The 13,515-nt window shown below is 37.9% G+C and overlaps 1 protein-coding gene across 1 annotated transcript in view; it reads left to right on the plus strand.

Annotated features, from left to right (window-relative positions):
* The window catches only part of LOC108762128 (mucin-5AC), a 72,837-nt gene that overhangs the window by 46,300 nt on the left and 13,022 nt on the right, over positions 1-13,515 (plus strand). The window contains exons 4-11 of the mRNA XM_018508960.1: positions 4,702-4,774; positions 5,115-5,155; positions 6,854-7,012; positions 8,708-9,769; positions 9,849-9,967; positions 10,047-10,207; positions 10,543-10,814; positions 12,712-12,952. Of these exons, the coding sequence (XP_018364462.1) occupies positions 4,702-4,774; positions 5,115-5,155; positions 6,854-7,012; positions 8,708-9,769; positions 9,849-9,967; positions 10,047-10,207; positions 10,543-10,814; positions 12,712-12,952 (2,128 nt within the window). The remainder of the gene's footprint in view (positions 1-4,701; positions 4,775-5,114; positions 5,156-6,853; positions 7,013-8,707; positions 9,770-9,848; positions 9,968-10,046; positions 10,208-10,542; positions 10,815-12,711; positions 12,953-13,515) is intronic.

Genomic DNA, 13,515 nt, shown 5'->3' on the forward strand with positions numbered 1-13,515 from the left:
AAGTCCCTTTTCAAACCCTCTAACACGCGTGATAAACCTATCTATGTTTTGTCGCGATCACAATATATCTGTAATGACGTCTGGCATATAAATGATCTCGCATAAAATGGTTCTTCCGACTTTATGAATTGGTAGAAAAATTTATATCAAAATCTAAAAATCTATATTTATGATTAGGGAATGGAAAGTTACTTTTTAAAAGTAACAAGTTACAGTTACTCGTTACCGAGTAGAAAAAGTAACAAGTTACCGTTACTAGATACCGATTTTTAAAAGTAACTCGTTTCAGTTATTGTTACTTGAGAAGGTAACTTTTCGTTACTTTTCCGTCATTTTTTTGTAAATCTACGACCGCCAATCACAGCGGATGGGCCTAGGAGCTTCTCTAATCTCTAGTCTATGCACTGTAAAAAATTGTTGTGTAAAATTACAACTATTATAGTGGATAATTTTGAGACCCACTATAATAGTTGTAAACGTCCACACGTTCGTAAATTTGCAATATACAAATAAAAATAATTTCTTGGTTTGTAACTAAGCAGATTGTGGAAGTATTGAGGGGATGGGCGGAACCTAATTATAAAATCTTGATTAATAAAAATTAAAATAACTTATTACTTTTTTTATTATGCATAAATGGATACTGTATTAAATGAATTTATGTAATGTCTTTAAGAAGTTACATGTTATAAATCTTCTCTATTACGATCAATATTACATGAAAACGCTAATTGCCCGAAGGGCCTAAGTAGAATTGTGCCTTTATTCCGCCCATCCCCTCAATTACAATGTGTATGTGTAGTTACAAGAACGATAATATGACAACACATTTCGCACTATATATTATTATACATTTAACAGCAATATGTAAAAAATTTCTGTTATATTACGTAATATTACTAAAATTTGGATAATTACAGAAAATATTCAAAATATTCTGCTATTTACATAATTTTTAATATAAAATAAGATATATTTACACAATAAAATTTACATAATTTTTGTGGATTTACATAATTTCTGTAAAATTGCATAATTTTTTATATATACAGGACTAATCATGTAATCTATTTTACATCTATTATACGTGTAAAGAAATTTTTTTACAGTGTAAGTGGCTTGTGTCGTATCGTGTCCAATCATGTGCAAAGTAACGATAAAAGTAACTGTAAAATTCGTTACCGTTATAAAAAAAAATGTAACTTTGTTACCGTCTTGAGTTACCAAAGAAAAAAAGTAACGCAGTTATTAGTAAAGTTACCAAAAAAGTAACTTGTAACTGTAACTTCGTTACAAGTATAACGAGTTACTTCCATTCCCTGTTTATAGTCATAAATTGTTATTGATATTTATTTCTTTTTGCTATTTTATTACATTGTGTATAATTATTATTATTATTACTTTATATGATTATTATTAGCTTACGGTCTGATGTAACATAATTATAAAAAAATTAAGAAATGTAAAATGTCTTATGAAAGCTTTATGAAAATAATGAGTCCAATGATTAGGAACAAATTATTATTAAATGGATGTCTCTCATGGAAGCTTGAAGCTATAGCATGTGAATGGAACATAGTAGTACCTGATATAACTTTCAGCCACTGAAAGATGATTACACTGTCTAACGATTAGATAGAAACCTTTAGTTACATTTATCGTTCACGATTGAAATAAAGAGAGCCTTGCCGAAGGGTCTCATATTAACCGATTGGTACTTCTCGGCTACCTGCAGTGCACTAGAAACCTGTAATTGTTTGGTCACGCGAGGCCGAACGGGAATACGAACGCGATCATACGTGACGAGCACTATACCCACCATTAAGTTAGAACTAGCGCACGACAGATGGTACGTACAATTGGTCGTTTAGGCATGCCCGTCTGGCATCGGTCATACTTTCGTGTCGCAAGAAAGGACTTAATAAACTCTCGAAAAAAATTTAGAAATTACCGACGCGAATTATCAGCTCATACAGATCTCTAATGGTAAGGATTGTGTGTTTTTTTTTTAATAAACCCTGACGAAAAGCATCGTGTCGTGCATGTCTCTCTGCGACAACTCACTCACAAATGGAGATATTCGCAATTCACGAGCAAAAATCTACCAACTATTATCGAGAGTGAGATTTTTTCTTTACTCGGTCGAATAATACTGACAAATAGCAAATGATATGGAAAATAATGCATAGATAGGAGGAACGAAATATCACGTGACGAAACTTTTTCCCCGATCGCTGCAAGTTTCGTTCTGTCGCGCGGGAATGAGGTATCTATCTGTTCTTTGTTTCACGGACAGTTGTAGGCCGGCCACATACCCCGTGCTAATCCCGAAGGCTTAGTCACGGGACAGAGAAATCCCAGAGGCTATTCACAAATGCGTAACTCGTGCGACGAGATCCAGGCTGACCACACGCGAGGCCATTTCCACCCTTCTGGACCGTCCTTTCAACTTTCACTTGGGGCTTCTCGCCACAGGATTGGGGAAACTCATCCTGAAAAATGCTACTAAATAGCATGCACGCCCAACAAAGCCGTACAAAAATTTTTTGGAATCTCTTTCCGAAATGTATCTCTAAAGGTTATTGCAGACAGAGGGATTGAGAGCATAACATTTATTATAAGAATTGTTATTATTACGAAACGTGAAAAATCATATACAAGCAACATTTTTGTATTTTGAATATACAATATATTCAAAATGTGTGTTTATCTTCAAACATTTATTTACATTGTAATTAATAACCATAAAAAATAAAACATAATTAGATGCTATAAAAATACAAAAGTTTTTAAAATTCATAGGCACGTTAATCTTAAATTTCTTTATATTATCAAATTTCGACGAAGCGATTCGAACATATGAATTAATTATTTTAAAAATTATTGTGCAAAATATAATGAAAATGATGTATTACATCAATATTATTTCTGCTTATTGCATTTATAAAATAATTACATATAATTTACTTTAGTACAAATAATTTTAATTGAGGAGGAGGAGGGGGAGATGAAATTTTTACAAATACGATTTTAATATGAAATAGACGTGTCTCACCATACTTGCTTGCAGTCTTTCGCCTTGGCTGTTCAATGTTCTCTATGAAGGATAACGTGATATATTGGCAAACGGGGAGTAAGCTATATTCTGGTTCGATGTGCAGAATGAAACTACGCGACGATGTCGGACACGTCGGCTGTCAGCCATTCAATAGTTAATTTCCATTCAACTGCTCACGTCGCTAGCGGTACCGTGCAAGCATACCGAAATACCATATTATTTTTCATATACTTTCCAATGTTCGCCTATTTCTTATCACATATTTTCATGTTTATGATACAATAGTTAATCAATATCTCTTTAGATATATACAGCTATTAATTATAAATTATTTTATTTATAAAACAATATTATTGTTATTTATCAAACAATATTTATTAAATAATATTGTTTCTCTTTATATAATATTCTTGATATTTAGAAAAGATGAAAAACGTTTCATAAATATAGTGCTGGTGTAAAGTTTCTTATCTAAAACGAAAGACTCTGTAAAGCCTTTACATTACAATAATGTCTCCGCTTAAAATATTCGACGTGTACGCCCATTCGAGCAACGGAAAAAGCAGATTGCATACGTCAATTGGCTGCAAGTGCAAGATTATGAAACCAAATGTAACAACAAAGCATTAATGCGTATTAAGCTGACGCCGTATTCCGGTCGACACGTTCCTACCGCGAAACAACACTCATCGACAGTGTAAATATCCAATTTATTCAGAATTACTGTCCGCTTGTGTCGGGATCATCAATTTCGATGCAGAAATAACGCGTTGCAGAGACAGCGTAATGCCGAGCACTCGGTATTATCGTATAATATATAGTTAATATCAAAATGCAATTTCCACTATCACATTTTCAGTTTTTAAAAATTTGACTTAAAATTCATTATATCTCCATTTGTATCAATTAACGATTATATGTAGCGCTCAAATAAACTAATAATTCTTCTAACAAATAATTCTCTATTTCCTATGCGGATCTATGGAATATGTTTAGAAATTTTATTGCATCTCCTTAAGAAAAAAGTGATGCAAGTAAAAAATATAAAATTGTTTAGAAAAGAAGAAAGAAAATTGTATTTTAAAATTAATTATTTATAGCAATATTAAACATAAATTAACTAGAATTAATCACAAATTGCTTCTTTTAAGTTTTAAGCATATAGAAGTAATGTAATATTAACCTTGTTTTGAAGTTATACATAAGACTCCTAATATTATCCTCCTATTTTGATTTATTATTTTCACTGTTTTCAATTTCTTGTATTTTTTATTTGAATTCAACTTATATACTTTTCCTGATTGAAAGTCGAAATATTTAGAACACAGTTCGCACATAATACGAAATTCACAAAATTTCGACCTATATCGCTTTTCTTGTGGAGATGTGTTATGATTATAATAAAATAAATAAATTGTGTGACTAATTTAGTTTAAAGAGGCAATATTTGAGTAATACATTTTGCACACTTACGTATTAAAAATTTAATTAGCTCTAATCCTAGATAGGAATAAGCCTTATATAGAGCTACCGTATAAGCTTATGCACGGGTAAAAACTAGTGTACATCGTATCTCATGAATATCTGAAATGGCATTTAATAGACTAATATCGGGCTCTGCGTGGCGATTTGATTTGTTGCAGAGGGCAACAAGTGCCCGACCCCAGGCTGCACGGGGCAGGGTCACGTGACCGGACTCTACTCTCACCACCGCAGGTAAGCAATTATCGGTAATTAACCTGCGCTCCGCACTCAGCCACGGCCGATTACACACCTACGCGGTTTTACGTGGAGAATCGAGCGAGGTGTTATATAGAAACAGACATCAATAAGCCAATTCGCGATCAGCACAGTGAATTCTATTGTATTACCGAAATAATAAATATGCACACACATCGCGCGAGCATATACAAAAAAAGATGAATAAAAACTCAAAGAAATTTTTCACAATTTTAATACGTGCTTCGCATATCTTTTAAAAGAGAAAAGTTGAATATACTTAAAAGCTTAAATCCTATTAATCTTAAACATTGTTAAACAGTTTCTCTGCTTACAGCCTTTCTGGATGTCCACAGAAGGATAAATTAACTCCAGAGAGTAAGTACGCTTCTATTAAACTAATTACTTCTTATTGTAGCTAGATAGTGCATCTTCTTTTTGCGAGAGTGTCTTTTTCTTAACGAAGCGAGGAAGTGAAGAATGAATCATTGTTGTGGGTTATTTAAATTTCAAAGAAACTTCGTAATTAGTCAACCTTATCAATGTAAATAATATAATTAAATTTAAATTTATTCGAACATTTTTAATTGTGATCATATTCCAATAAATATCTACATATTCCAAATATCATACGTGCTTTTTAAATAATGTTTGTTTTTTGGGATACAACTGGAATGTTCTATCTCTAATTTGGTTCGCTTTTTCTCCAAAACCATTCTCGATCAGCCTCGTCATCCACAAAAGGCCATTGTTCCATTTCCACGCTTCCTCGCCTCATTAAACGCAACAAAAATTGTATCTTCGATACACGAAGTCGAGTTAGAAAGAGAAAATGGATATTTTTCAGCGATGAGCGCGGTGCACGCGTCGCGTATATGCGTGCTGTGCGTGTGCGTTGCGTGTGTGTATGCGTGTGCGTGTATATCTGTCTGTTGTATATTCTTTGGGCTTTTCCTTTGCGGGGTAGAGAGCTTTATTTATTGCGTTTCTTTTCGTTTTATTATTTTCCGTTCTGTTTGTAGTTCATTATATAGTAGAGAATTATATCACCACACTCTCGAACTTGGTTGATACTGGTCGTGCCTATGAACCCTCTGGAGAACTCGAGACACGGGCGGCGCGATGGGCCCGGCGTATGCGCACACGTCGGACACTTCACACACAGAGGACACTTGTGCGATTGAGTATAATTACGCAAAGAATTATACGGATCATCTAGCTTTCCATTGATGTGCGAATTTCCGCAACAACAGATTCCACCCTTCCCCCCCCCTCTCTCTCTCTCTTTCTCTCTCTCTCTTAAATGACAAATCGAGCCGCCGCGCAAAGAACGAAACGTTCAGCCGACTACGTGTAATGCAAATGTGCATACAGTCACATAATTTTTATTTCTATCTGTGATAAGCTCACCTCCTCGGACCCTTCGTCGAGAATGCAGGATCTCCCAAGATATCTCGAGCCTGAGCGTTTGCGTTTGTTCGCTCGCTCGCTCGCGTACGACGGACAACTCTCGTTTTCATCGACGTAGCACACTACCTCACACAGATTGCAAGTGTTGTGTTATAATTTTCTATCGATTAATTGATTGTCTTTACTTGTGTTTCTCTCTACCCGCTCGGTATACTTAATTGTATTGTTAATTTGCGTTCCACACATGATGTGACGCTGTGTACTCCGCCTTTTGTTCATTTTCCGACTACTTTACTTTTTTTTTTTTCGTTTTCTCCGTTTTATAAACGTGTACCAAACAAGCGGATTTCTTTTTCTTTCTTTCTTCTATTCGAGTCCGTTGCGCAAAATGACACACTTGTCGCGCTCAAGACTGTCTCTCCCTTTCTTGTGCCTTTTCGATGCCCAACACGGAGAATTATACTCAATGCATAAAGGCAGCTCATCTTAACGATATTTTACCACACCTGCCGCGTGCGTGTACGCCGCGTCTCTCTTTCCCTCTCTCTCTCTCTCTCTCTCTCTCTCTCTCTCTCTCTCTCTCTCTAACTGTGTGTACGCGCGTATGTACAAACATGCCAAGAACGTGTGTCTGTAACCACGCCACGTGTCTCTGGGTTCTCGCAGTTCTGGCGATGCATGAGACCATATTGAAATGCCCGACGCCTGGTTGCAACGGTCGCGGTCATGTCAGCTCCAATCGGAACACACATAGAAGCCTGTCTGGATGTCCCATTGCCGCGGCCAATAAGCAGGCCGCACGCGAGGCACGACAAAAGGTTCAAGGTAAGGCGGTATGCTCTTCACCGTGCGTGTCCGCAATACCTCGGACACGAAAATCTCGTTGGTGCGTCCACGCGATGAGATTAACGCTCAAATGCTGGGAACAAGATGAGGCTTATAATTTTGTGCGTAAAACACGTATCTCGCGTTTCTTTCGCACTTTATTGCGTTTGCGCGTGTCTTGATTGCATGCTTTTACTGCGATAAAATTGCGATAAACCTGCTCCGAAGTTTTCATACGATTTTACACATTTGCGCTTACTGATAGAAATGTAGAGGATTATTAATTGCATACCGATTACAAAATATCGTTGATAGTTTTGAAATAATTTTATAATTGTTTTCACTTCCTTCACTCTCAGAAAGGATTTCTAATGCCGAGAAAAAAAATATTATTGACGTATTTTAATTTTAGCTCAACTATATGCAGTATACAATTATAACTATATTAAGATTAAATCAATAATTTTTACTCTTAGTACTTCCTCGAATAAAATAAGATCGACGTCTTATCTTGGGTATAACACATATAACAAGTATAACACATACAAATTTAGATTTATATATTCTTACATTTTTAGAATAAGTCTATCCAATGTTATATACAAGATATTAATTATTGAGCCAACGCTATCATTATAAAAAGAGTCCTTATAAATGGTTATATGTTTATTTCAATATACTTTGTTTTCAAGAAAGTGTTACATTGGCTTACATTCTTTATATTTTTAGTCGTAGAAATTACACTCGTTTAGTTCATTGCTCCTAGTATCGATACATTAAATTTTCATTAATTGAGCCGCTTATTTAATGGTTTAATTTTATATACAAGATGCTATAGTATCATGGCAATGAAGTTCTCGTGGTGTAGCGTACATGCTAGGTGAGAGACATGCGAAACGAGAGATCCCGAATTTCGAGTCCCAGCCGAGCCCAATTTTTCGTTGCCGGAAAATGTAAGATTACTAACATTCTGCAAACTTCTTTCCGCAAGAATAGAATAAGAGATTTCCCTTGATATCTTTATTCTAGATTTTAGAATTTTTCATTTAAGAATAAAATATTCTTTGAAGAATACATACGATTAGCACTATATCGATCTTATTTTATTCTAGATCGAGTAATAACATTAAATATAGAAATATTTTCTGTGGGTGTTAAGTTAGATTTGTATTTTTTAATTTTTACGTAGATTATGATTCGACTCAAAGATTCTAATACAGCATCCAGTATCAATGATCCAGTTACATACAAACACCCACACACACAAAATAATTTCAAAAATTTTATATATAGTCTCTATATAATATGTGTATATGAAATAGACTACCATTTTATAGATATTATATATGTATGTATAAAACATTCATGATTTTTAGGCAATATTCAAAGATTGTAGAAATAGAATATTATGTGTTATGTATATTATTCAGAACAAAAATTTATTAAGCTTTTATCTTCTTAAACTGAGCCATTGTAAATATGTTACCAACCGATAATCACATACATGCTATTTAAAACTACTTAGTACTAACGGGTTATAGTGCTTCTTACAATTAGTAAACAAGAGTAAAATAAAAATTTACAAACATTTTTCATTACGATGATATTTTTTATTTTATAAAATTCTTTAGTTGACGCACTTCGTTACAAACTTCTTTATGTAAAATTTACTAAATACGCAATCTCCTGTGATAGTGCCGGGAATACCACCGGAATACATCAGCACGAATTTGTTACCCCCTTCAATGGACACGAAGAGCTATTCGCAGTACGGTTCCGCAACGCAAGACACGAAACCTGTACTAAGCAGTTTGACCTACGATTACTATTCGACAAAAAACGCTGTGATTAATGTGAAGCCTCCGAAAACGCCGGAGGACAACAACACGTCGCGTCCCGCGAAGGTGCCCAAGACAGAGAATATGACTCTTAGCAGCAGTTGCTGCAATACATTATCTATGAGGAATCAAAATACGGGTGAGTTGTTGGTCCCCAAGACGGAGGATGCTGCGTCTTGCAGAGTGAATTCGCCTCCGCCACCACCGCCTCCTGCAGTACGACAAACGTATGATTCTTACATGAGCCAAGATTCGAATTCCTCATCCATGTCATCCATGGACGCGATGGGTTCGAGGCCATCCATAGGAGCGACAATCCATCATCCAAGCCAGCATCCGACACATCACGTTCTGCCAATGCAGCCCGTCGCCTATCCGATGCCGATGGTGGAAGATACCAGGATGAGCCATCAAATGTCCCAAAGGTCTCCTTATGAGCCTAGCGCCATGATGGCCGCCGCAGCGGCCGCGGCAGCAGCCGCAACCACCACAGAAGAGCTTTATCATCATAGATCGGCCGAACACGCGAGAGCGTACATGCATCCTGGTACCAGCAACATCGCACGACCAGTAGTGACGTATTCCAACGACATAGCTGGCAGAGGCTACGAGAATGCGGTAGTCAGTGCAGCCAATCATCGACCTTATGATCCCGGTACCACTGCGACATACGAGAGATATGATACGCAGTCTTGCGCACCTATCCCGTCTCAGCAACAGCAACAGCAACAACAGCAGCAGCAGCAGCAACAACAGCAGCAACTTCATTCAAGGGCAAATATGTACTATCTGGGACAAACCGGCATGACGCCAGAGGAGCAAGAGCGAGTTTATCATCAAGAAGCTGCGGTAGCTGCTCAGCAGCATCAAATGGCGATGGCCGCCGCCACGGCAGCTGGAATGATAAAGACTGAAGATGGTAATTTTATGAGACCGTCTTTGCAAGTATATAAAACTCATTTGTATAACTAAACGTCGCGTTTCCGTGAATGTTGCAGTGAAATGTGTCACGGTCGCGCAAATGCAGCAAATGCAGAAACCCGGTGGACCGCCTACCTCGCCCGGGGGATCAGTGATGGATTTGTCTACCTCCAGTGTTACGTCCACTAGCCCGCAGGTTAGTTAAAGATAATACGATAAATATGTACAAAAAGTATTGAGATCTTTGTGTTCATCATCAATGACGCGATTTACAGGCACCACCCTACGGTTCGAACAGCCTCAGTCCACAATATGGAGGAGGGCAGACGGTGGGAAGTAGTCCTCAGGCTGCAGCGAGTCCCCACTTAACGGCTAGTCCTCAAGTTCCTAGTCCCCAGGGTCAGACTCTCGATCTTAGCGTCAATAGACTCCACAGGTATATGTTAATTTTCATATTTATAGTTATCAACAAATACTAAGAATAAAGTCTGAGAAAATACAGACAATAGGAACAAACAGTTTTTAATAAGTTGAAATCTGTTATTCCCTGCTCCTATGTGCTTTTTAATTGTGTCTCAGATTTAAGATTTAAAAATCTCAGCTTTAGGAAAATTGTTTTCAAGCTAGCATTAAAAAATAAAAATTATTTTAATAGAGGATTTAAAGTAAACAGAATAGTGCTAACAATAAGTATAATAGAAATTTATAATAAAACCATTATAGTACTTAGGACAAATAGATGAAAAAGATATATATTTATTTCTATTGCAGCGGTGCACCCAGTCCGCAGTATTCTACCGGCCATGGGGAAGCTGTCGCGGTTCCAGTGGGTCCGGGTTTTCCAGCTCCACGACCGATCGAAGAACAAACGGAGCCCGTTGATTTCTCAACGGCGAACGAGCCGGTCAATTTCAGCGGGGGTCCGGGGATCAGGCCTGTACCCGGGTTTCCGCCGCCTGGAGTGCACGTCACGGCGTATAGTCGCGAAAGCACACCCGACAGCGGGGGTTCCCACTACATGGACGCCTACCGAGATCCCACCGGTGAGTTATCATCATTTATCACATAACTCTGCGGACAATCTACGATCCGCATTCCAAAGACGTTTTATGATCACATTTAATAGCATAGTTATACAAAATCATTGTGTAAAGTTATTAAATTTATTAATTTGTAAAACTCATTAGTTAAAAAATATTTTTTAACAGTTTTCTGAAGTAATTAAACGGGCATGTATTATGTTGTTTTTTGTTTCGAATTAATAATATTTAACGTAAAAGCTTATCTTTGTATAAACCTCGATATCAAGAAGCATTACCTTACTTATTGGAATACTTGTAACAATGATATAATCTCTAATATTTAAACATTACCGTTTTGCTATGCAACAACGTTGAATCATAATTCACTGCGACAATTTGATGACGGAGAATCGTTTGCACGATTGATAATGTCAGATGAAGATGAAATAGAGCGAAAAAAGCAAACATGGAAAAGGACGCGACAGGGTGTCCTTAACACTATAAATTTTAACTGGTATATGTACACACCCCATACATACACATACACACACACGCGTGCGCGCGCGCGCGCGTGCACACGGGAGATACACGCGAAGCGTTAATGTGTCCTTACACAGGCGTCGTGTAACGTCAGGTGATAGCGGGGGAGACGCGGAGGAGGTGCGTGGACGAGGGATTCGGAAGAGAACAAAGAGCCCGACGCCCCCGGGGGTCGGCAAGGGTGGCGAGGGACGTAGATAGGGATGGGGGACGATACGCGGTTACAACCGTCGAATAAAAATTCACCAGAACAGTACATGACTGCCATAATAGGCACCTATGGCCGAACTCTCATTTTCCTCGGTCTCTCTGTACCTTGGCATTCCAAACCCGCGGCCGATTCTCCCCCTTCTCTCTCTCTCTCTCTCTCTCTCTCTCTCTCTCTCTCTCTCTCTCTCTCTCTCTCACTCTTTCTCTTTCTCTCTGATCGTTTCCCTCGTTTTCTCCGTTTCCATCTCTCTCTTTCTCTCTCCCTTCGTCCTTCGGCCTGAATGTGCACCGTGCGCACCCTTCCCGTCGAACCACCCCCCTGTGACGGTACACGGCCATTGTTAATTATCAATATTTCGCGTACACGTAGCGCCGGCAAAAGTCCGGCGCGGCCGATATTGTGCGGACTCTGACGCTGGGGAGTAGTTATTGAAATTGAAACATTCGAGCACACACAGCGCCGTGTTCCCCGGCCTCGACGCACACAGGGCACCGCCGTGTTCACGCGACGTCGCGCGAGCGCGCACAGTCGGCCTTCCGTCCGTCGGCTATTTGCATTGCGTGCTCTCTCGACAAAATGAATTCTTGCCAGTAAATAAACGTGTAGATTTTACAACAGTTAATCAAGCAGCGGGCTGCTCCTGTAGTGCGCCTGTGTTCGCGCTACTTCCGCGTCTCCCGTTCGAGTGCGATTACATGGCATGTATGTACGTATTTAGGCAGAGTGTCCTAGAAATCATACACTTTTCCATATATCGTAAAAATCAAATTAAAGATCATACTAACTCGCTCGGTATCAACATCTCAGTAGATATATCAATTTGTGAATTATTATTTGTATTATCTACAGAGAATTAATGGATTTTCTAACAAAGTAAATGTTGAAAACAGAAATGGATAAAAGGAAATAACAAGTAATCTTTTCCCTCAATACGTTTCAAATTGTCAATACTTCATTATAAATTTATCTTAATATTTAATTATCAAAGTATCCAATATCGAAGAAATTGAAAAGCATGTTATTAAGATTTTTTTATTGAATATAATATCGCGCATTTTCCAAGTAAGATATACTTTCTGTTTCACACTGGGTCAACATATTTTTACTTTTAGGAAACTGTCGATTGTTACATTTTTTATTTATATGCAACCTCTGATGAAATGTCAGGTTATGGACCCATGAGTCCTCATCCAGGATACGGGATGACCGGCGTTCAACCCGAATATCCCGGAAACACGTACACCCCTTACCCAACTGCAGGTTATAACTGCGGTGGAACTTACCCAGGCGGCCCAGTGACTTCCGGTTATCAGATTCCAGCGGGTTACACTCCGGCACCATGTTACAGCATGCCGCCCCCACAGCATACGGTTGGACCCCTTGATAAACCATCTGGCAAGGACGACAGGTAGGATATCTCTTTTATCCCTTTTCAATGGAATATCGCGATTGCGAGCAATCCGGTTCACAGCAAACTTTTATTTATGTACTGTAAATATGAGTTTATGTCCGTCGGTGAAATACAAATCGTTATTTTAAATTAAACGTTTGAGAGAGTAAAAAATTTTATTTCAAGATTTTAATACTATTTTAATATCTACTATTTTTTTTTTTTTATTTGAAGAATACATTCATTAAATCTATCAGATTAGCCGATATTTTCATTGCGTATTTAGCATCTCATGCATTTTTCTTTAATTTGAAATTTGTTCTTCCACTGTATTCAATATATATTATTTTGATGAAACTTAAAACCAAATAGTCATCCATTTGTAACGCTAGATACGCGATGAGAATCCAAATCGTTATTTAGCGTGAGGTAGCACTATTAGAGAATACGTCCACACGTCGTGCAGGCGAGCATCGCGAGTTCTCGCCTTGGTACTTACTTGCCTTGCCGAAAGGATCGCACGAATCCTTCACGCGATAGATTCGTGGCCGAAGCTTGAAAAGGCGTGGAGACAGTGGCGG

The sequence above is a fragment of the Trachymyrmex cornetzi genome, unplaced genomic scaffold (genome assembly GCF_001594075.2).
Source record: "Trachymyrmex cornetzi isolate Tcor2-1 unplaced genomic scaffold, Tcor1.1 scaffold11, whole genome shotgun sequence".
Taxonomy (NCBI): domain Eukaryota; kingdom Metazoa; phylum Arthropoda; class Insecta; order Hymenoptera; family Formicidae; genus Trachymyrmex; species Trachymyrmex cornetzi.